This window comes from Macaca nemestrina, chromosome 13, assembly GCF_043159975.1.
Source record: "Macaca nemestrina isolate mMacNem1 chromosome 13, mMacNem.hap1, whole genome shotgun sequence".
Taxonomy (NCBI): domain Eukaryota; kingdom Metazoa; phylum Chordata; class Mammalia; order Primates; family Cercopithecidae; genus Macaca; species Macaca nemestrina.
The window spans coordinates 61,357,412-61,382,935 of NC_092137.1; the positions used below are offsets into that span (position 1 = coordinate 61,357,412).

Here is a 25,524-nt window from a genome sequence, read left to right on the forward strand (position 1 = left end):
ACATTTGTAGCAATTCAAACTTGCACTGAGCTGCTGTGATACCATTTATATTTTTTATTCATCCCACTTACATTTGATTATGGGGCACTGCTCCAGATCCATTATATACAACGTACATAACATATTATCTCTGAGAAAGAACAAATCTGAATTCCAAAAATACATCTCCCTTTAAGAGTTTTAGAAAGTGGATTACAGAGCTGCAAGAAGATTTATTAAACCTTGATGTTGCCAAGTCAGCATAATCTAAAGGAGCACCAACTTCCTATTGTTTTAGAAGCAACTCTGACCTCCTTTTCTGTTTAAAAAATCTAGGTCTAAAAGTCGTTTTGGTCAAGGGCGTCCTGCATAAAGCACCTTAAAATATAAGTAAAAAGAGAGAAGGCACACTCCTGGACATCTGAAATTGCTCACTTCTTGAAGATCTTCAGAACAATGACTTCCAACTGTTTTATGTTATTATTATTTTAATCCACATAAATCATAATGCTAAAAGAAACATATAGTTAGGTTTTATGAAAATCTAATTGTAAATACGAAACTTTTAAAATCTGATTTTCTTTTAGTATGATTCTAGGCTATGTAGAGAGCAATTATTTACAAATCTGCATAGTTGAGATGCCCAGTGTTTTCCTTTATTTATTTGAAAAAGAAGAGGCCTAAACTGTCAGGTAGCTAAGTTTTTTTAAGACCTTAAAAGTTAGGGGAACACAACTGGTAGTGTTACCATGCATGTGTGCTGATTGTAGTATGTCTTTGGAGCTGTAAATCTTGAGATAGCATTGAGAACTGCAGTTTGTGTGATGAAATTCCCAATGATGCTAATTTTAAGTCTGCATGAATGTTAAGGAGTGACAGGTCTCAAGACTGCATTAGATAAAGTTTCAGGGTAAGGTATTTCAGTACTGTGTTGGGCAGAAGGGTTAATTTTTTTCAGCATTATATCATGGAAAGTACAATGTTAATCCAACTTTTTTTTTCTTTCAGTTTTTAATGCTTTTCTATTGATCATCTGAGCTGGAATTACTGATTATTACCTCTGTCCTCTGTGAAACTAGTGGCATTCTGAATTTGGTAAAATAACCATTGATAGTTTTAGGATAGTAAATCATTTCTGTTGTATGAGACACCCACTATACAGTTCTCAGGGCTCTAAAACCCAACCATATTTCTATAACCATTCAAATAACTACTTAAAATAGTTATACTTGCTAGTTCGAGATGTCTAAAATTTTCCAAATACAATAGATGGGTGAAAAATTGCATATATTCAAGAAAAATCAAAATAAAATTCTATTTTATAAATCATGTTTAAATTTTTCTAACCAGGCAGAAAGAGTGCTCAGGGAAAATTTGTTCCAAACTATAATCATATAATAAATGATGTGTTTGTAAATTATATGTAGGTCTCTGAAAAACTTTAAGATGCACTGTTTCTATTTTTTTAAGTCTTAATTTGCCTTATAATTGACATTTCTTCAAATTATTCAGAGAACAGACTTTAATGTGTGACAAAAGAGCAATTTCCATTGAAATGTTGAAGTGTTACACTCAGTTTACACGTACAGAAATCATTCTTTTTAGTGAGTCTTTTAGTTGATAAATGAAGCTAGATGTTATTTGATAATCTTGGCTTTGCCAAGGTTTTTGAACTGCTGCTTGGAAATTCTGTTCCAGTTTATATTTGTTTCGATTGTTTGATACTGTGGAAATAGACTTTTATTTTCTAAAGAAAATGTCTTGTAGTACATATATGTAAGTACTCTGTTAAACACCAGAGTTTTTTTGTAGCTTACTGTGTTTTCTGTTAAAAGGATTTGGGTTTGTACATGTAAACAGTGCTGTAATGGTCACTAGATAAGGAAAAAATACATATGCTCTTTCAATTTTTAACTGATGGTAAAAAGGCAAACTGCTTCTCCCCTGAGGGGACTGTACCACTGAATTGATTTTACAAACCAGAATTTATCAGAATTTGATTCTCTTCAGAATGCTTTTGGCCAGGTGCAGTGGCTCATGCCAGTAATCCCAGCACTTTGGGAGGCCGAGGCGGGCGGATCACCTGAGGTCAGGACTTTGAGACCAGCCTGGCCAACATGGCGAAACCCCATCTCTACTAAAAATACAAAAAGATTAGCAGGGCGTGGTGGCACACACCTATAGTCCCAGCTACTCAGGAGGCTGAGGCACAAGAATTGTTTGAACCCGGGCGGCAGAGGTTGCAGTGAGCCGAGATCATGCCGCTGCTCTCCTAGCCTGGGTGACAGAGTGAGACTCCATTTCAATTAAAAAAAAAAAATGAATGTGTTTTTTATTTTGTTAATGTTTGTCTGTTATACATAGCACAGGTACCACAAACATTTTACTTAAACTCTTAATAGCATTTCTTTTGCCAGATACTTCAATATTTCACCTTACATTAATCCTGGATTCACATTTCTTTAATCAAAATAAATGTTAATGACAAAAGTTGTTTGGAAAGTCTATTTATCTGAATTATTCCATCTTCTCAGAAAAAAAGTCCAGAGTGGCTCTAGATTCCACAAGTTTTCATGGAAAGTTATCTCTGCTACAAGGTGAAATTTTTAAGTTTTAAGATTATTTTAGGCCAGGCACAGTGACTCACTTCTGCAATCCCAGCACTTTTGGAGGCCAAGGCAGGAGGATTGCTTGAGCCCAGGAGTTCAAGATCGGCCTGGGTAACATAGTGAGACCTCGTCTCTACAAAAATAAAAATTAAAAAAATTAACCTGGCATGGTGGCATGCACCTGTGGTCCCAGGTATTAGGGAGGCTGAGGTGGAAGAAATGCTTGAACCTGGGAGTTCAAGGCTTCAGTGAGCCATGATTGTGCCACTGCACTCCAACCTGTGCAGCAGAGCAAGACCCTGTCTTAAAAAAAAAAAAAAAAAAAAAAAAAAGATTATTTTAAATGAGGTTATGCTGGTAAAGATTTACCAAACATTTAAGGGATAAAATACTTCAGAAAAGATGATCTGATAACAATGCTGATTGTACACAATTGCATTTATTTGTTACTTTCCTTCTTCACAATACTCAGCCAGCTACAGTGAGATGTGCTTATTGCTTTGGAAGCTGAGGCTGAAACTCTGTCAAGCTCGTCTACTAAAGGCACGTTATAATATAAAAACAAACCAAAAAAATGGATTTTGTCTTTAATTCCTGGAATTAATTCTGCAGCCAACTTTCAGCTATTCACTGAGCAACTATGTCACACCTCCCAGGACTGGGATACCTATCCAGTTTAATTCTAATAGGCTAACTCTCTGTCTCTTATTTAAAGCTGATCTGTTGGGGAAGATGGTACAAGAATAATATTATTCCACCCTTTTAAGATTTTGGGGCAATTAAATGAGTTAATAGATCTAAAACAACTAGCACAGTACTTTCTGGCCTATAGTAAGCCCTCCATAAAGGTTTGCTATTATTGTTGCATTGTTATGTTAATATGTGGAAGGTACCCTAAATTCTTTGAGAGTTTCATATCCCCTTTCCTGTAACTTCAGTTGCTAAGACTGTGTATGTGTGTGCGTGTATGTATTTAGTGCAAGAAGGGAGGCACCTAATACTTTCATGGTTTCTATGGCATCATTTGAGATTTAAAAGAAAATCGTATTAAATGTCTTATCTTATTTAGGCAAAGTAAGTGGCATTCGTAGAAAGAGCTAGGTAAAGAATACTGTTTCCTGATACGTGGTAGGGAAGTATGTGGTAGGGAGCTATGCTGTTTTCAAAGAGGCTTCAACTGAAGGACAGTAAGTGAAGGCCATAGCGAAGTCTAATAGCAGCTCTCTTTCTAAGATGTATCTTTCCTTGAGAAAATATAGCCAGTTTGGTTCTTACTATTTGTTTATGAACACAGCCAATTCTTAGCAAACTGAAGGTGATGGTCCTAGTAGTTGCTATTTGTTGAATGCTTTGGATATGCTGAAGATCATGCTCCTGATATATTCTTTATCTTCTTTAACCTCACAACCTCCCCCCCAAAAAAATTGAGCATTATCCCATTTTACAGGTGGAAAAGAATGTTCAGCGAGGCAAAGTAAACTACATACTGGGGTTGGAACCTGGGCTTATCAATACATTCCAACACCTTCTTGAAATAGTTTTCCCTTGGGTTGCCTGAAAATTTTCTCTTAGAGGCCTCCTGCCTCACTGGCAGCTTCTTCAGACTGAAAGCAGGTAACTGCAGCACGCTTTCTGTAGTTCTAGACTAGTTTATTCAACTGTCTGCTTAACATTTGTACTTGGAGTACCAGTAGGTATCTCCAACTTAATTAACGTAATCAAAACAGAACTTGTGATATCCCTTCCCATTCCTGCCCCTAAACTCCCTGCTTATTCAAACCCATTCTTTTCCAGTTCAGTAAATGGCATTATTGCCTACCGAAGTGCACAAGGCAAATATCTAGAAAGTATTCCTTACTCTTCTCTTTTCTTCACACCTGGCATTCAATTTATCAGCTAGTCCCATACCTACTGCACATCCATTTGCTTCTCTCTATCTCCACTATCACCACCCCCAGTTATTAACATCTTTTGCATGAAGTGCTACAAATGCCTCGTAAGTAATTCCCCAGCTTCCATTTCAACCTCTGTATAACTTGTTGTGCACAAAACAACTTTGGTGATTTTTCAGTGTGACTCAGATCACATCACTCCCCTGCTTAACACTAATAGCATCCCATCAAACCTAGAATAAAATCCAACCTTCGGGCTGGACGCAGCTGCTCACGCCTATAATCCCAGCACTTTGGGAGGCCAAGATGGGCAGATCACTTGAGGTCAGGAGTTTGAGACCAGCCTGACCAACATGGCAAAACCCCATCTCTACTAAAAAATAGAAAAATTAGCTGGAAATGGTGGTGGGTGCTTGCAATCCCAACTACTCAGGAGGCTGCAGCAGGAGAATTACTTGAACCCGGGAGGTGGAGGTTGCCGTGACCTGAGATCGTGCCACTGTCTCAAAAAAAAAAAAAAAAAAAAAAAAACCATCCCAACCTACACTAGTCCTACATGGCCTAGCCCCTGGCTGCCTCTCAGACTTCATTTTCCCTCTTAATTACTACGTTGGAATGTAGTAAGTCATTCCCACCTTTCCATTCCTTGACATTAGCCATTCCCGCTGTCTAGAAGGCTGTTATAATTCAGGTTTTAGTTTAGATGTTACTTCCTCACAGGAGGTATTTCCTGTGTGCTTAGTATAAAATATCCATCCAAGTCACTCTCATCACCTCATAGTTTATTTCTGTGCATACCTGACATTATTACTCTGATACTTTCCTTCCTTTATTTGTTGGTTTTGCAATCTGTATCCCATGATAAAATGTGAACACCAGAACAGAGACCTGGTCTTCTTGACTACTGCTATGTCCCCAGTGCCTAGAACAGTGATTGGAGCAGCTGGCACCAAAAACCTTTCCTCTGGAGTTCATGTTTTTGGGTGGTATCTCCAGGATCTGGACTGTCCTCAGCCTGGCATCATCGTAATCTGTATCTGTTGGAGTTGCAGCAGATAGAGGCCTTGTCACAAATACCTTGTCATGGGTTCTCGAGTCATCAGTCTGTCACCTATAGAAAGTTATACTAGATTAGTTTGATGTAGACATGAGTCCAGGTGAATTCTGCTGAAATCTGGGCAGCTTCAAGTTCTGAGCAGAATAGAAAGTTAAGTAAGCTGACCTGATGGCCACCCTTTTATCTCAACAGTATATTAAACATGAACACTTGGATAATAAGTAACCACTGCAGCATTTTATGGTGAAGATGCTATGGAATTATGAGCATCTCATAAGCTCACCAAAGTGATTAGGTAATTGTTTTCCATCCTTATATTTTCCCACCTTTTCCCACTTTTTTCTTTGTCTAAAAATAAAATTATAAACGGAAAAAAAGAATGAAGAAAAATGAACAGAGCCTCAGAGAAATATGAGACATCATTAAGCTTGCTAACATACATCTAATGGAAGTTCCAAAAGGAGAGGAGCGAGAGAAAAGAAGAGAAAAAAAATATTTAAATAAATAGGGGCTGAAAACTTTCCAAATCTGATGGAAAACTTTACACATACAAGAAGCTCAACAAACTCTAAGAGGTTAAATGCAGAGATATCCACAAACACACATTATAGTAAAAAATGGTCAAGGACAAAGAGAAAAGCTTGAAGAAGCAAGAGAAAAATCCTTACTTATGGTTGGGCACAGTGGCTCACACCTGTAATCCCAGCACTTTGGAGGCCGAGGCGGGCAGATTACGAGGTCAGGAGATTGAAACCATCCTAGCTAACATGGTGAAACCCCATCTCTACTAAAACTACAAAAAATTAGCTGGACATGGTGGCATGCGCCTGTAGTCCCAGCTACTCGGGAGGTTTAGGCAGGAGAATTGCTTGAACCCAGGAGGTGGAGGTTGCAGTGAGCCAAGATCACACCACTGCACCCCAGCCTGGGTGACACAGCGAGACTCTGTCTCAAAGGAAAAAAAAGAAAAATCCTTCCTTACAAGAGAACCCCAATAAGATCAACAGCTGACTTCTTATCAGAGGCAGTGGAGAACAGAATGCAGTGGATAACAGCCCAGGCACAGTGGCTCAGGCCAAGGAGGGAGGATTGCCTGAAGCTAAGAGTTCAAGACCAGCCTGGCCAACACAGGGAGACCTCTACAAGTAATTGTTTGGGTTTTGTTTGTTTGTTTCTTTTTGTTTTTGTTTTTTTTGAGATGGAGTTTTGCTCTTTTCACCCAGGCTGGAGTACAGTGGTGTAATTTCAGTTCACTGCAACCTCCACCTCCCAGGTTCAAGTGATTCTCCTGCCTCAGCCTTCCAAGTAACTGGGATTACAGGCCACCACACCCAACTAATATTTTGTATTTTTAGTAGAGATGGAGTTTCGCCATGTTGGTCAGGCTGGTCTCGAACTCCTGACCTCAGGTGATCCATCCGCCTTGGCCTCCCAAAGTGCTGGGATTACAGGCGTGAGCCACCGCACCCGGCCTTACAAATGAATTTTTTAAATAGCCAGACATAGTGGCACACACCTGTAATTCCAGCTACTTGGGAGGCTTAGGTGGGAGGATCACTTGAGCCCAGGAGTTGGAGGCTGCAGTGAGCTATGATCACACCACTGTACTCCAGCATGGGAGACAGAGGGAGATCCTGTCCTAAAATGAAGGAGAAGGAGAAGGCAGTGGGATAACATTCAAAGTGCTCAAAGAAAATCTGTCAACTAAAAATCCTACATTCAGCAAAAATTGTCTTTCAAATATGAAGACAAAATGAAGAGATTCCTAGATAAACAAAAATTGAGATAATTCATTGCTATCAGACCCACTGTACAAAAAATACTAAAAGAAAGTTATTTAGGTGGCCAGGCACAGTGACTCATACGTATAATCCCAGCACTTTGGGAAGCCGAGGCAGGTGGATCACCTGAGGTCAGGAGTTTGAGACCAGCCTGGCCAACATGGTGAAACTGCATCTCTACTAAAAATACAAAAATTAGCTGGGTGTGGTGGCAGGCACCTGTAATCCCAGCTACTCGGGAGGCTGAGGCAAGAGAATCACTTGAACCTGGGAGGCAGAGGTTGCAGTGAACCGAGATCGTGGCATTGCACTCCAGCCTGGGCAACAACAGTGAAACTCCACCTCAAAAAAAAAAAAAAAAAAAAAAGTTATTGAGGCTGAAACAAGTGACTCTAGATACTAATACACAAAAGCATTAGTAAAGATGGCATGCATATTTATTTTCTTAACTAATTTTAAAAAGCAATTGAATATGTATATAATTTTATTGTTGGGACTATACCAAAGAAATGTGATGTATTTGCCAATAACAGCACAAAAGAGGTGGATGGGAGCAAAGCTATATTGGACTAAGGAAATGACTCCCAGTGGTAATACAGGAACAAATGAAGAGAACCAGAAATGAGAAATAAATTTGATACAATAAAAGCTATAAATATATATTTATAGGCCAATGCAACAAAAGCTGTAAGTATATTTTTTTCTCCATTTTCTTCCCTCAGCTTTTAAAAAAGGTATAAAAGTAAAGTAATAATTATAGCAATATATTACGGGGTTTGTAACATATATAGAGATGTATAACAATACCACAAGAGGAAACAGGGAATGGAGCTATATACGAATAATGTTTCTATATCTCTTTCGAATTGTAAATGTGAAGCAGATTCTGATGTTAACATGTATGTATGGTAAGCCCTGGAGCAACAACTGAGGAAACAATTCAAAAAATATATAGTAATAAATCATTTAAAAATTAATGTTACATCAGAAAATATTTACTTAATGCAAAAGAAAGGAAAAGAGGAATAAAGAAACAGAAAACATAGGAGGCATGGAGAAAGCAAAAAGTAAACCAGCAAAAGTAAATCCAGCTATATAAATAATAGCATTAAATGTGAATATGTTATCCATCAAAAGGCAGAGAACATCAGACTAGATAAGAAAACAAAATCCCAACTAAACGCAGTATATGGGAGACAGACTTTAAATTCAAGGACACAGATGGATTAAAAGTAAAAGGATAAAAAATTATATAACATGCAAACAGCAACCATAAGCAGGAGTGGTTATACAAAATAGGCTTCAAAAAATTATTAGAAATAAAAAGGGACATTTTATAATAAAAGGGTCACTCCATCAGGAAGATACAACAATTATAACCATATGTGAACCAAAAGCACCAAAATTCATAAAGTATAAACTGCCAGAACTGAAAGGGGAAAAAACACAATTCAACAAGAATGGGCTTTCAATAATGGATAGACCAATAAGGCAGAAGATTGACAAGGAAACAGATGACTTGAACAACACTATAAACCAACGAAACCAACAGACATCTATAGACACTCCACTCAACAACAGCAGAATATACATGTTTCTCCAGTGCATATGGAACATTCTCCTGGATAGACCATGTGCTAAGCCATAATACAAGACCCAATACATTTTAAAGGAAAGAAATAATACAAAGTATGTTCTCTAACCACAAAGGAATTAAAAATAATATACGATAACCACAATAGAAATTAGAGGCTGGTGTGGTGGCACACATCAGTAATTGCAGCACTGAGAGGCCAAGTCTGGAGAATCACTTGAGCCCAGCAGTTTGGGACCAGCGTGGGCAACATGATGTGACCCTCATCTCTACAAAAATTTATTTTTAATTAGCCGGGTACAGTGGCACATGCCTGTAGTCCCAGCTACTCGGGAGGTTTAGGTGGGAGAATTGCTTGACTTAGGAGATCAAGGCTGCAGTGAGCCATGTTCAAACCACTGCACTCTAACGTGGGCAACAGAGCAAGACCCTGTCTCAAAAAAAGAAAGAGAAAGAACAAGGAAATCTGAGAAATCCACAGATATGTGGAAGTTAACATACTACTGAGTAACTAATGGGTGAAGGAAGAAATCACAAGGGAAATTAGGAAATATTTTGAGATAAATGAAAAGAAAGACAACATACCAAAACATATGGGATGTAGCTAAAGCAGTGCCTAGAGAGAAATTTGTAACTGTAAATGCTTAAATAAACAGGAAGAAATAATGTAGGATAAACAGGTTTAAAGATCTAATATACAGGCTCGAGCTGTAGGCATGCAGGGCCGGAGACGCTGCAGACCCACGACCTGGAGCAGCTCGGAGGTGGTGAATAATAGCTCTTCACGTCTGCAATAAAAAATGGCCTGCAATAAAACTACATTTCAAAAAATAGGAAAAAAACAATAGGAAGAGTAAAAAAGTTGAAGAGGCAGAGCCGGAAGAATTTGTGGTGGAAAAAGTACTAGATCGATGTGTAGTGAATGGGAAAGTGGAGTATTTCCTGAAGTGGAAGGGATTTACAGATGCTGACAATACTTGGGAACCTGAAGAAAATTTAGATTGTCCAGAGTTGATTGAAGCATTTGTTAACTCTCAGAAAGCTGGCAAAGAAAAAGATGGTACAAAAAGAAAATCTTTATCTGATAGTGAATCTGATGACAGCAAATCAAAGAAGAAAAGAGATGCTGCTGACAAACCAAGAGGATTTGCCAGAGGTCTTGATCCTGAAAGAATAATTGGTGCCACAGACAGCAGTGGAGAATTGATGTTTCTTATGAAATGGAAAGATTCAGATGAGGCAGACTTGGTGCTGGCGAAAGAGGCAAATATGAAGTGTCTTCAAATTGTAATTGCTTTTTATGAAGAGAGACTAACTTGGCATTCTTGTCCAGAAGATGAAGCTCAATAATTGTTCACATTGTTTTTTTATATATATTTATATATATATATATATATATAATTTGGGTCTTGGATTTTGATTTACTAGTGTGATGAAATAACTGCATCCTAATGAAAATCAAGTTTGATATGTTTGTTCTGAAAGTAGCATTGGAAGAGTTGTTGGGGGGTTTTTTGCATCCATAGCACTGGTTACTTTGAACAAATAAATAAAAGCTTTCTGTAGTTGCTTCTTTTATCAGAAAAGAACATTTGATACCATGGTATATTATTTCCTCTTCATTAAAGAACAGCTTTTCTAAATGTTGGGGGAAATGTCCATAGTCATTACTCAATCAAAACTTGTGTTCTTATAAGCCTAAGGACCATTTTAGGTTTTTAACATGTCTTTTTTTGTGTGTGTGTGTATCCATAAAATGCATATGTAAATTTTTCTTTGTTTTTAAGCATTCACCCAAACAAAAAATCACAGGTAAACCCATGTTTCTGAGATGCCATTATTCCAAGCAAAATAAGAAATAATCACTTCAAGTTAAATTGAAAATTTTCCTGAAGCCATACATTTCAAGGGAAATAAGTAATTCTAAATAGGACAATTTAAATTGGATAATTTTAAAGTATCTATAATTGCAGTGGTTTATTTGCAAATTTCCTAAAAGGAAAGATTTTATCACTGCCATCGCAGCAGGTTTTCTCATCCAGATGAGGACACTAGACAAATGCTAGTGTGTTTTAACTAGCTGAACAAAACTAAGTTAAATGAAAATTTAAAAATTTCCCTAGTGAGCCATTCCTTAACAAAATGTTGAAATCCCTGTTGCTACATTGACTAAAAGGTAATGATGAATGGAATATGTAAGACTTGGCTTATATAAACCTAATCAGATGGTTAGAGATGTTGGCAGTTGAGGACCTGCTGCCGTAAATGTGTGAACAACCTTTTGTAAGCTGACCTATTGACCTGCATGTTTTTTCTTTACCCCAACTGATTCCTTACATGTAGGCTCAATCTTCAGTTATTTGCTTTACTAGTTCAACAAAAGCCAGGAAGAACAACTTTGTAGTAATCAGAGTGTTATCCAACTGTATATTGTTTACTTGATTGTAAATACTGGTGAACCAGTGGTTAATAAATAGTTTTATATTCCTTTATGCAAAAAAAAAAGATCTAATATACAACATGAAGACTATAGTTAGTAATAGAGTATTTTACTAGGGATTTTTGCTAAATGAGTAGCTTATAGCTGTTCCTGCCCACAGAGAGGAAAATGTATAACTATGTAAGGATGATGGATATATATGTTCATTTGTTCCACTATAGTAACCATTTTACTGTATATGTGTATGTTATATCATGTATACCTTAAATATACACAATAAAAAATAAGAAAGTTTTTTGGTTTGTTTTTTGTTTGTTTGTTTTTGAGACAGAGTCTCATTCTGTTGCCTAGGCTGGAGTGCAGTGGCGTGATCTCAGCTCACTGCAACCTCCACCTCCCGGGCACAAGCAATTCTCATGCCTCAGCCTCCCAAGTAGCTGGGATTATAGGCATGTGCCACCATGCTTGGCTAATTTTTGTATTTTTAGTATAGTTGAGGCTTCACCATGTTACCCAGGCTGGTCTTGAACTCCTGGCCTGAAGTGATCTGCCTGCCTTTGCCTCCATAAGTGCTAAGATTATAGGCATGAGCCACCACGCCCAGCCATGAAGAAAGATTTCAAATCAAGCACTTAACCTTCCACCTTAAGACACTGGAAAAATAATAGCAATTAAAAGCACACTAAAAGAAAATAATAAAGATGGAAGCAAATGAACTAGAGAAGAGAAATGCGATAGAGAAAAACAAAACCAAAAGCTAGGTTTTGAAAAGATTTTTTAAATTGGCAAACCTTTTAGTTAAACTAAGGGAGACTCAAATTACTAAAATCAGAAATGAAAGAAGAGATATAAAGAAGATAAACAAGGCCGGGCATGGTGGCTCACGCCTGTAATCCCAGCCCTTTGGGAGGCCGAGGTGGGTGGATCACGAGGTCAGGAGATCGAGACCATCCTGGCTAACGTGGTGAAATCCCGTCTCTACTAAAAAATACAAAAAATTAGCTGGGCGTGGTGGCGGGCGCCTGTAGTTCCAGCTTCTTGGGAGGCTGAGCGGGAGAATGGTGTGAACCCGGGAACCAGAGCTTGCAGTGAGCCGAGATTGCACCACAGCACTCCAGCCTGGGCGACAGAGCAAGACTCTGTCTCAAAAAAAAAAAAAAGAAGATAAACAAAAAGGCTTATAAAGGAGTACTATGAACAATTGTGTGCCTTTAGATTAAATGAGCAAATTATTAGAAAGACACAAACTACTGAAACTGACTCAAAAGGAGAGAAAATATGAATAGCTCTATAACAACTAAAGACATTGAATTGTCCAACACTGCCTACAAAGAAAAGCCCAGACATCACTAGACAAAGATATCACAAGAAAAAGAAAACTACAGACTAATATCTCCTATGAATATAGATGCAAAAATCTTCAACATATGCTAGTGTAATCCAGCAACATACAAAAATAATTATACTCCAAGGGAAATTTATTCCAAGAATGGAAAGTTGACTTAATATTTGAAAATCAATTAATGTAATACACTGTATCAATATAATTTTTTTTTAAGTTTCACAATTGGCTGGGTGCGATGGCTCATACCTGTAATCCCAGCACTTCGGGAGGCCAAGGCGGGCAGATCACAAGGTTTGGGAGTTCTAGACCAGCCTGGACAACATGGTGAAACCCCGTCTCTACTAAAAATACAAAAATTAGGCATGGTGGCATATGCCTGTAATCCCTGCTATTCGGGGGGCTGAGGCAGGAGAATTGGCTTGAACTTGGGAAGTGGAGGTTGCAGTGAGCCAACATCACACCACTACACTCCAGTCTGGGTGACAGAGCAAGACTCTGTCTCAAAAAAAAAAAAAAAAAGGTTTCACAATCATCTCAATAGATGCATAAAAAGCAATCGACAAGCCCAATATTTTTTCATGATAAAAAAAACAGCAACATAGAAGGGAACTTCCTTAACTTGACAAAGGACATCTACAAAACACCCGCAGTTAATGTTACACGTAATGGTGAAGAAATGGATACTTTCCCACTAAGATCAGGAACAAGACAATCCCATTCTCAACATTTCTATTCAATATTGTACTAGAGGATCTAGCCAGAGCAGTCGGGCCAAAAAAATGACATAAAATGCATCTAAACTGGAAAAGAAGTAAAACTGTATCTATTCAGAGATGACCTGATCCTGTATGCAGGAAATTCTATGAAATCACTAAAAAAAATTAGAACAGATAATTGAGTTCAGCAGCACTTCAGGATATAGGATCAATATGACAAAATCAACTTATTTCTATACAGTAGCAATGAAAAATCTAAAATTGAAATTAAGAAAACAACTTATAACATCAAAAAATTAAGAGCTTAAGGATAAATTTAACAAATAGAAAACATTCTGAAAACATATTCAAATAAAATATTGTTGAAAGAAATTAAAGGCCTAAATAAATGGAAAGACATCCTATGTTCATGGATCATAAGACTTAATGTTGTTAAGATGGGAATATTCCTCAACTTAATCTACAGATTTGCCACAGTCTCTAGCAGAGAGACTTGTAAGAGACTCTCTTCCTTGTAGAAATTAACAAGCTGATTCTAAAATTTATGTGAAAACTCAAGGGACCAAAACAGCCAAAACAATTTTGGAAAACAACAAAGAAGATTTACACTTTCCCATTTCCAATCTTACTACAAAGCTACAATAATCAAGACAGTGCAGTACTGGCATAAGGATAGACATACAGATCAATGGAACAGAATTGGGAGTCCAGAAATAAACCCACATTTCCATGGTCAACCGATTTTCATCAAGGGTGAAAAAGAATAGTCTTTTCTACAAATGGCACTAGGATAGCTAGACAGGCTAATGCAAAATAATGAAGTTGGATCCTTACATCACACCATATGTAAAAATTGACCCAAAATGGATCAAAGACCTGAACGTAAGAGTCAAAACTGTAAAACTCTTATAAGAAAGCATAGGGGTAAATCTTTGTGACCTTGGATTTAGCAATGGATTCTTAGACACTAAAAGCACAAGCAACAAGCAAAAAAATAAATTGGACACCAAAATTAAAAAATTTTGTGCTTCAAGGAACATCAAGAAAGTGAAAAGATAGCTTACAGAATATGAGAAAATGTTTACAAAGTATGTATCTGATAAGGGAACGTGTATCCAGAATATATAAATAATGCCTACAACTCAACATTTAAAAGAAAAATAACCCAATTTTTAAAATGGTGAAAGACTTGAATAGACATTTTTCCAAAGAAGATATACAAACGGTCAATAAGCGCATGAAAAGTTGCTCAACATCATTGGCCATCAGGGAAATGCAAATCAAAACCACAGTGAGATATCACTTTAACACTCAGTAGAATGGCTATAAGCAAAAAGCTACATAACAACAAATGTTGCCAAGGATGTGGAGAAACTGGAACCCTCTACACTGCTGATGGGAATGTAAAATAATGCAGCCACTTTGGAAAGCCACCTGTCAGTTCTTCAAAAAGTTAAACATATAGAGTTACCATACGACCCAGATATATATGCAAAATAATTGAAAACAGGTACTCAAACCAATACTTGTACGCAAATGCTCATAGCAACACTATTCACAATAGCCAAAATGTGGGAAAAAACCCAAATATCTATTGACTGATAAACGGAGAAAGAAAATGTCATATACCTATACAATGGAATATTAATCAGTCACAAAAAGCACGAACCTTGTAAATGTTTTGCTGTGCGAAAGAAACCAGACACAAAAGATCACACGCTGCATGACTCTATTTGTATACAATATCCAGAATGGATAAATCCATAGCAACAGAAAGCAAATTATAAATTGTTAGGGACTGGCCAGGCGCAGTGACTCACGCCTGTAATCCCAGCACTTTGGGAGGCCAAGGCGGGTGGATCACTTGAGGTCGGGAGCTCGAGACCAGCCTGGTCAACATGGTGTAACCCTGTCTCTACTAAAAGTACAAAAATTGGCCGGGCACGGTGGCTCAAGCCTGTAATCCCAGCACTTTGGGAGGCCGAGACGGGCGGATCACGAGGTCAGGAGATCGAGACCATCCTGGCTAATATGGTGAAACCCCGTCTCTACTAAAAATACAAAAAAACTAGCCGGGCGAGGTGGTGGGCGCCTGTAGTCCCAGCTACTCGGGAGGCTGAGGCAGGAGAATGGCGTAAACCCGGGAGGCGGAGCTTGCAGTGAGCTGAGATCCGGCCACTGCACTCCAGCCTGGGCAACAAAGCGAGACTCCGTCTCAAAAAAAAAAAAAAAAAAAAAAAAAAAAAAGTACAAAAATTAGCTGGGCATGATGGTGCATTCCTGTAATCCCAGCTACTTGGGAGGCTGAGGCACGAGAATTGCTTGAACCTGGGAGGTGGAGGTTGCAGTGGGCTGAGAACATGTTATTGCACTGTGCTCCAGTCTGGGCAACACAGTGAGACTCTCAAAAAAAAATTGTTAGGGACTGGAGAGAAGAAAATGTGACTGCATAATGGATGTGTGTGTAATGGATGTGTGGTTTTTGTTTGGGGTAATGAAAATGTTTTGGAGCTTGATGAAGGTGGTGGTTGCACAACATTGTGGATGCACTAAATGTCATTAAATTGTACACTTTTGTTAATTTTCTTATGTGAATTTCACTTTCAATAAAAAATAAAGGCTGGGCATGGTGGCTCACGCCTGTAATCCCAACACTTTGGGAAGCCGAGGAAGGAGGATTGCTTGAGCCCAGGAGTTCAAGACCAGCCTGGGCAACATAGCGAGACCCTATCTCTACAAAAAAATTAATAAAAATTTTAAAAAGGAATGAAGTAGGTTTGTGCTACAACATCGATAAACCTTGAAAACATGCTATGTGAAAGAAGACAACCACAAAACGTCACATATGATTCCACTTTTATAAAATGTCCAGAATGGGGAAATATATAGAGACAGTCAAGATTAGTGGTTGCTCAGGGAAAGAGAGAGAAGAATGATATGGGCACCTGGGATGATAGCTAAAGGTTATAGAGTTTCTCTTTGAGGTGATGAAAATGTTCAAAACTGATTGTGGTAATGGTTGCATAACTCTGAGAGTATACTTAAAACCACTGGATTGTACCATTTAAATGGGTGAATTGTATGATATGTGGATTATATTGCCAGAAAACTGTTTCAAAAAAGCCAATATTGCATTAAATTGCATTTGGGTAATAGAAATATAACCCATAATCTCACCAATTTATCCTAACAGTTACATCATTTTGTTTAATCTCTTCTTGTGTTTGCCCATGTGTGTATATCCATCATGCACAGGGCAGTGTTATTATCTGCTTTTTTACAAACAGACAAACTGAGACCCAGAGATGGCACTGTGTCTAAGAGCAACAGAAAAAGTGGTTTGAGCAGTGCGCTCTTGATGACAGTGTTGCTGTGTTAAACGAATTATTACGTGAAAGGACTTGGAATACTGCCTGACATATAGTAAGTGCTCAAAAATGTTAGCTATTACTAGTAGACCACATGAAGGACTTTTAGAAATAGCTGTATTGTGCTTATTCCCATTTTTGGCTTGGCTCACGTTATTCCCCCACCTAGAAGGTTGTCTTTTGTTTGCTGCCTATTGAAATTGTTCCCTTGTTCAAGGCCCTGCTCAAATCTCACCTCCTTCATGAAGCTGCTGACCTCTTCTTTCTGTGTGGTATTGTCCTCACAACATTGACACACTCTAGCAGTCTAATGTTCTCATTGTCTTGTTGTTATTAGTCTTGACTCTGTGACCCGCTCTTCTGCTCTATTAGAAATATTTTGTTGGCCGGGTGCGGTGGCTCACGCCTGTAGTCCCAGCACTGCGAGGCCAAGGTGGGCAGATCAGGAGGTCAGGGGATTGAGACCATCCTGGCCAACATGGTGAAACCCCTATCTCTACTAAAAATACAAAAATTAGCTGGTGGTGTGGTGGCACATGCCTGTAGTCCCAGCTACTTGGGAGGCTGAGGCAGGAGAATAGCTTCAACCCAGGAGGTGGAGGCTGCAGTGAGCCAAAATCGCGCCACTGCACTCCAGCCTGGCAACAGAGTGAGACTCAAAAATAAATATTTTTTTGGCTGGGAGTGGTGGCTCACGCCTGTAATCCCAGCACTTTGGGAGGCCGAGGAGGTGGGCAGATCACCTGAGGTCAGGAGTTCAAGACCAGCCTGGCCAACATAGTGAAACTCCGTCTCTACTAAAAATACAAAAATTAGCTAGATGTGGTGGCACACACCTGTAATCACCTGAGGTCAGGAGTTCGAGACCAGCCTGGCCAACATGGTGAAACCACATCTCTACCTAAACTACAAAAATTCACTGGGCACGGTGGCACATGCCTGTAGTCCCAGCTACTCGGGAGACTAAGGCAGGAGAATCACTTGAACCTGGGAGGTAGAGGTTGCAGTGAACCAAGATCGCACCACTGCACTCCAGCCTGGGCAACAGAGCAAGACTGCGTCTGGGAAAAAAAAAAAAAAAGAATCTAAACAAATCAATATAAGTGGATGGCGGCCAGGCACAGTGGCTCACACCTGTAATCCCAGCACTTTGGGAGGCCGAGGTGGGTAGATCACAAGTCAGGGATTCAAGACCAGCCTGACTAACATGGTGAAACCCTGTCTCTACTAAAAATACAAAAATTAGCTGGGCATGGTGGGATGCACCTGTAATCCCAGCTACTCAGGAGGCTGAAGCGGGAGAATCACTGTAGGCAGAAGTTGCAGTGAGCTGAGATGGCGCCACTGCACTCCAGCCTGGGCGACAGAGCGAGACTATGTCTCAAAAAAAAAAAAAAGGTGATAGCAAGCAAATTGATGCAACCTCTTAAAGAATAATGAGGCTAGGCCAGGCGTGGGGGCTCATACCTGTAATCCCAGCACTTTGGGAGGCCAAGGTGGGTGGATCATGAGATCAGGAGTTCAAGACCAGCCTGGCCGAGATGGTGAAACCCCATCCCTACTAAAAATACAAAAAAATTAGCCAGGCGTGGTGGCAGGTGCCTGTAATCCCAGCTACTCGGGAGGCTGAGGCAGAGAATTGCTTGAACTCGGGAGGCAGAGGTTGCAGTGAGCCAAGATCGCGTCACTGCACTCCAGCCTGTGCAACAGAATGAGACTGTCTCAAAAATAGTAACAACAACAACAACAATAATAATAATGAGGCTCACACCTGTAATCCCAGCACTTTGGGAGACCAAGGTAGGAAGATCGCTTGAGAATGTGAGACAAGCCTAGGAAACATAGTGAGACCCCATTTCTACAAAAAAAAAAAAAAAATTAGTGAGGCATGATGGTGCATGCCTGTAGTCCCAGCTACTCAGGAGGCTGAGGTGGGAGGCTCATTTAAGCCCAAGAGGTCAAGGCTGTAGTGAGCGATAATCATGCCACTGTACGCCAGTCTCCAGTCTGGGCAACAGAACGAGACCCTGTCTGAATAATAATAATAATTATTATTATTATTATAATGAAATGTTTCTCCTTTTAGTAAATATTTTTAACTTGGCAAAACGACATCTTCTAAACATGTAAATTAAGGTGTAGAGTACATAGCCTGCTAAACTGTACACTTTTACCGTAGTTATCTGAATAAGTTATCTGAATAACTTTTTTCGTCCTATCCAGGTGAGGCAGAGACACAGATATGGAAGAACATTGGACAGATTTACATCAATATATTAATTAAGGTGATTTCAGAGATGGAGCAGGAGAGGAAGACTTATAGATGCTTTTTCTTTTTCTTTTTGCTTGCTCATATTTTCTTTTTAATTATTATTCAGTATTTCAAGTAGACAGAAAAGTACAAAGGATAATACAACAAATATCCAGGTACCCATCACCCATCATTTTTACATAATAGCATTTGATGGTTTGAAATGAGACATAAAACATTACAAATACCCTATCACCGAGGATCCTGCATCCTCCTCTTCTTTTCCCAGAAGTGAACATGTCTCTGAATTTGATGCTTATTATGCCTATGCATGTTGTTATACTTTTACTACATATTTTATGTAGCTACAGCATAATATGTTATGTACACTTTATATAATAACTTCATACTATTCATATCCTTATGCAATTTTTTAGACTCTATTTGTTTGAGAATTATATATTTTGATTCAGGTAGCTTAAGTTTATTTTAGCTACTCAATAGTAATCTATTCTATTAATCTACTAAAATATATTTCATGTCTACGGACATTGAGGTTATTTTCAGTTTTTTCTTTAATGTTGTAGCAAAACTTTCGCTCATTTTTCTTGTGCCTACATTCGTATGCACATTGTCAACTTGACTAAACATTTGCAAAAAGTTTTCTCCAGAGTTGTAGCAGCTTAGGCTCGCAAGCAGCATACGAAAGCCCCAGTTGTTGTTTCCTCGGCAACAGTTGGGGTTATATCAGTCAGAATAACTAAATTATGCTGTAGTAACACAATCACAGAAATCTCAGTGTCTTAATTCAATGGTCTATTTCTTCTTCATGAAGTTCTGTTATCATAGTCACTCAGGGACCAGGGCTGACAGAACTTCCATCCTGACACTTGCTTCTATGAAGTAGGGGGAAAAAACTGACTAAAGGGCTCAAATTTGGCTCTTCCCAATTTCTGCACACAAGTGACCATATCAATTCTACTGACAATTAATTGGCTAACACTTGTTTTAACAAGTCTTGTGACCACATCTAACTTCAAAGAGTTCCCACTCCTACCTTTAGGATCTGAATGTCTGTGAATGATGACTGCAGGTACTGATAAACTATACTTTTTCTAGTGCAGTGAGTATGAAATAGTCTCTTTATTTTTATTTATATATCCTGATTATTAATGAGGTTGAACATACATTCGTAAGTTTGTTGGTCACTTATGTTTTCTCTTTTGAAAATTACCTGTTTATATCCTTTGCCCATGGTCTTAGTCCATTTATGCTGCTATAACAGAATACCCCAGAGTGGATAACTTATAAAGAACAGAAATGTATTTCTCACAGCTCTGGAGGCTGGGAAGTCTAAGCTCAAGTAACTGGCATTTGGTCTGGTGAGGGCCTTCTTGTGTGTCCTCACAGGGCAAAAGGTGGAAAGGTAAGCTAGGTAAATGCTGCATGGAGCCCTTTTCTTTTCTTTTCTTTTTCCTTTCTTCCCTCCTTCCTTCCTTCCTTTCTTTTTTCTTTCTTTTCTTTCTCTTTTCTTTTCTTTTCCTTCCTTCCTTCCTTCCTTCCTTCCTTCCTTCCTTCCTTCCTTCCTTCCTTCCTTCCTTCCTTTTTCTTTCTTTCTTTCCCTTCCTTCCTTTTCTTCTTTCCTCTCTCTTTCCCTTTCCTTTTCCTTCCTTTCCCTTTCCTTTCCTTTTTCCTTTCCCTTTCCTTTTCTTTTTCTTTCGTTTTTGACAGAGTCTTACTCTGTCACCCAGGCTGGAGTACAGTAATGTGATCATGGCTCACTGCAGCCTTGATCTTCCGTGGCTCAGGTGATCCTCCCACCTCAGCCTCCCAAATAGCTGGGACTACAGATGCACACCACCACATTCAGCTGATTTTTGTGTATATATATAATTTTTTTTGTAGAGACAAGGTTTTGCAATGTTGTCCAGGCTGGTCTCAAATGCATGGGCTCAAGTGATCAGCTCACCTCAGTCACTCAAAGTATTGGGATTACAGGTGTGAACCACCATTGCTACCCCTTTTGCCCATTTTTATGTTGGATTTTTAGTGTTTTCTCATCAATTTCTAAGGGTTCTTTATTTAGTAGGGGTACTAGCTTTTTGCCTGATACGAATAACAAATAATTTCCTGTTTTTCTTTTTTTTTTTTTTTTTTTTTTTGAGACAGAGTCTTGCTCTGTCACCCAGGCTGGAGTACAGTGGCGCGATCTCGGCTCACTGCAAGCTCCACCTCCTGGGTTCACGCCATTCTCCTGCCTCAGCTTCCCAAGTCGCTGGGACTACAGGCGCCCGCTACCACGCCCGGCTAATTTTTTTTGCATTTTTAGTAGAGACGGGGTTTCACCATGCTAGCCAGGGTAGTCCAGATCTCCTGACCTTGTGATCTGCCCGTCTCGGCCTCCCAAAGTGCTGGGATTACAGGCGTGAGCCACAGCGCCCGGCCAATTTCCTGTTTTTCATTTGCATTTTGTTCCTTGGTGAATTATGTCTTTTGGCCATTCTGAAAGGTTTTTAAAATTTTTTAGCTACTCAAATTTACCAATCTAATCTTTCACGACTTTACATCTGAGTCACATTTAGAAAGACCTTTCACACTTAAAGCCTATAAAGAAATTCGTATTTTCTTCTAAAACTTGCATGGTGTTATTTTCCCATGTAAATATCTGATCCACTTGAAAGTTTTCACATGGTATAATGTGTGATATAGGCATCCAACTTTTTTTTTCTTTCTGATGGCTGTGTAATTTCCAGTGTCCATAAACACGCTTATTGAATACAATTTTTTCTTCCACTAGTTTGAAATACTGCATTTATTACATACTAAATTCTGGTTTAAGGTAATGCTAACTGCAAAAAATGGTTCCAACACAATAGAAGTTTATTTCGCATTTGAATAAAATGCAAATATGTGTTCCTGATTGGCAGGCAGCTTTCTCGATTGGTAATTCAAGGCTCTTCTCATGTTCTGGTTCCAGTCTCTTTAAAACATGGTTTCCAGGCCGGGCGCGGTGGCTCAAGCCTGTAATCCCAGCACTTTGGGAGGCCGAGGCGGGCGGATCACAAGGTCAGGAGATCGAGACCACAGTGAAACCCCGTCTCTACTAAAAATACAAAAAATTAGCCGGGCGCGGTGGCGGGCGCCTGTAGTCCCAGCTACTCAGGAGGCTGAGGCAGGAGAATGGCGGGAACCCGGGAGGCGGAGCTTGCAGTGAGCCGAGATCGCGCCACTGCACTCCAGCCTGGGCAACAGCGTGAGACTCCGTCTCAAAAAAAAAAAAAAAAAAAAAAAAAAAAAAAACATGGTTTCCATGGTGTGGTGGTGTTCTGTCTCATGTCAGAGGACAGAGAGAGACAGAGCAGGGTATTGCTTGTGAGGCACTTTTGTGGGACAGGCTGGTAGTGGCATATATCATTTTTGCTCACATTCAGTTGCCTGAATTCACTCACGTGGCCACACCTATCTACTATTTCTCCATTAAGGAACCTTTTCTTTATTTTCTTTATTTTTTGAGACAGAGGGTCTCACTATGTTACCCAGGCTGAAGTACAGTGGGGTGATCTAGGCTTACTACAACCTCTGCCTCTTAGTCTCAAAAGCAGTCCTACCACCTCAGCCTCCCCAGTAGCTGGGTCCACAGGCATGTGCTACCACACCCTGCTAATTTTTGCATTTTTTGTAGAGATGGGGTTTTGCCATGTTGCCGAGGCTGGTCTCGAATTCCTGAGCTCCAGAAATCCACCCACCTCGGCCTCCCAAAGTGCTGGGATTACAGGCATGAGTCACTGCACCCAACCAAGGAGGCTTTTAATTTCTAATTAGTATTCCCTATTGTTTTTTCTTTTCATTAATCAATCTTGTCCAAGGCTGATATATTTTAAGGTTTTTCAAAAAACCAACTTTTAAAAAAATTCCCATTAAGGCCAGGCGTGGTGGCTCACACCTGTAACCTCAGCACTTTGGGAGGCTGAGGTGGGTGGATCACCTGAGGTCAGGAGTTCAAGACCAGCTCGGATAACATGGTGAAACCCCATCTCTACTAAAAATACAAAAATTAGCTGGGTGTGGTGGTGGGTGCCTATAATCCTAGCTACTCTGGAGACTGAGGCAAGAGAATCATTTGAACCGGGAGGCATAGGTTGCAGTGAGCCAAGATCATGCCATTGCACTCCAGCCTGGGCAACAATGGCGAAACTCCGTCTCAAAAAAAAAAACAAGGCCGGGCGCGGTGGCTGCAATCCCAGGACTTGGAAGGCGGGCGGATCATGAGGTGAGGAGATCGAGACCATCCTGGCTAACACGGTGAAACCCCGTCTCTACTAAAAATACGGAAAATTAGCCAGGCGTGGTGGCGCGTCCCTGTAGTCCCAGCTACTCCAGAGGCTGAGGCAGGAGAATGGCAGGAACCCGGGAGGCGGAGCTTGCAGTGAGCCAAGATCGCGCCACTGCACGAGGCTCCATTTAAAAAAAAAAAAACAAACATATTTTTCTCATTACTAGCTCATGGCACTTCCTTAAATTTAGTCCAGAGGGCAGTTTTTTTGTTTGTTTGTTCTTTTTGTTTGTTTGTTTTTGAGACGGAGTCTCGCTCTGTCGCCCAGGCTGGAGTGCCGTGGCGCGATGTCGGCTCACTGCAAGCTCGCCTCCCGGGTTCACGCCATTCTCCTGCCTCAGCCTCCCGAGTAGCTGGGACTACCGGCACCCGACACCACGCCCGGCTAATTTTTTGTATTTTTGGTAGAGACGGGGTTTCACCAATTCGCTCGCCTCAGCCTCCCAAAGTGCTGGGATTACAGGCGTGAGCCACCGTGCCCAGCCTGGAGGGCAATTTTTTTTTTTTTTTTTTTTTTTTTTTTTTTTTGCGATGAACTCTCCCTCTGTAGCCCAGGCTGGAGTGCAGTGGCGCGATCTCGGCTCCTGCAAGCTCCGCCTCCCGGGTTCCTGCCATTCTCCTGCTTCAGCCTCTAGAGTAGCTGGGACTACAGGCGCCCACCACCACGCCCGGCTAATTTTTTGTATTTTTAGTAGAGACGGGGTTTCACCGTGTTAGCCAGGATGGTCTCGATCTCCAGACCTCGTGATCCACCCGCCTCGGCCTCCCAAAGTGCTGGGATTACAGGCGTGAGCCACCGTGCCGGCCTACAAATACCTTTTATTCTGGAACTAGGTCAGTTGATTATAAAGTTCATAGGAAAAAAATAAATATGAAAGAAGAGCTAGGAAAATCTTGTAAAAGAAAATTCAGTTTAGTTCAGAGAGACAGACTAGTCCTACAAGATACAAGAGTATACTATAAAGCCTCTGCAGTAAAAACTGAGTGTGTTGGCAAATTACTGTAACATAATAGAAAGTCTAGAAATAGGCTCAAGAAAATAAAGAAGTTTAATATATAGCAAAAGCGGCATCTCAAATCACTAGATAGCTTTTTAATAAATATCACTGGGACAAATGAATATTTTGAAAAATACAGATTTGGATTATACCTGGCACCATATACAAGGATAAAATCCAAATGAGAGCTATATGTAAAGAATTAATTCATATAAGTAATAGAAGAAAATATGAATGAGTTACTTTATAAGCAAGGAGTAGGAGAACAAAATAAGAGGAAAGATTGATAACCTTAACTACTTAAAAAAGAAAACTTCATGGCAAAAAAAAAAAAAAAAGTCGGAAAAGATGACAAACTGAGAGAAAATACTGCAAGGCTAATATACAAGTTCTTTAAAAATCAGGATGAAAAGGCTGGGTGTGGTGGCTCACACCTGTAATCCCAGCACTTTGGGAGGCCAAGGCCGGCGGATCACGAGGTCAGGAGTTCAAGACCAGCATGACCAATATGGTGAAACCTCGTCTCTACTAAAGAACACAAAAATTAGCTGGGTGTGGTGGCACGCGCCTGTAATCCCAGCTACTCAGGAGGCTGAGGCAGGAGAATCACTTGAACCCGGGAGGTGGAGGTTGCAGTGAGCCAAGATTGCACCACTGCACTCCAGCCTGGGTGACAGACTTAGACTCTGTCTAAAAAAAAAAAAAAAAAAATCAGGATGAAAAAGACAAAAAGATACAAACCTATTATGAAAAAGAAAAAAAGATATGAATAGACTGTCCACAGAAAAAGACATATGAATGGCCCTTAAGTGAAATGCTCAACATGTTCATTATGAGGGAAATGCAAATTTAAAATATGCTGAAATACTAATTCCTATCTATCATGTTGGCAAAAATGTAAAAGTACAAAATGGTACTACTCCAAGGAGAGGAATTTGGCAATGTCTAGCAAATGCCCATATATATTTATCTTTTGGTCCAGTAATGCCACTTCTAGGAATTTACTATGAAGATACAACTTGACGAATATAGAACAATAGGAGCATAAGATTACTCATTGTAGAATTATTTATACACAATAGCAATAATGTGGAAACAACTCAAATGTCCATTAGCAAGAGACTGGGTTGAATAATAGGACATCAGCACACTGGAGTATTG

General features: G+C 39.6%; 1 protein-coding gene and 1 pseudogene across 5 annotated transcripts in view; both read left to right on the forward strand.

Annotated features, from left to right (window-relative positions):
- The window catches only part of SANBR (SANT and BTB domain regulator of CSR), a 76,413-nt gene extending 56,249 nt beyond the window's left edge, over positions 1–20,164 (forward strand). For 4 of the 5 annotated variants that reach the window (XM_071076765.1, XM_071076767.1, XM_071076768.1 and 1 more), the window contains one exon: positions 316–12,515. In XM_071076765.1, coding sequence (XP_070932866.1) covers positions 316–352 — 37 coding nt within the window. In that variant the 3' untranslated portion in view covers positions 353–12,515. Of the gene's footprint in view, positions 1–315; positions 12,516–16,700; positions 16,837–19,004 lie in introns of those variants that run through there. The other variant, XR_011611768.1, reaches the window with a different exon arrangement.
- On the forward strand, positions 9,713–12,515 carry LOC105465430 (chromobox protein homolog 3 pseudogene; annotated as a pseudogene).
- Positions 20,165–25,524: the final 5,360 nt, after the last annotated feature.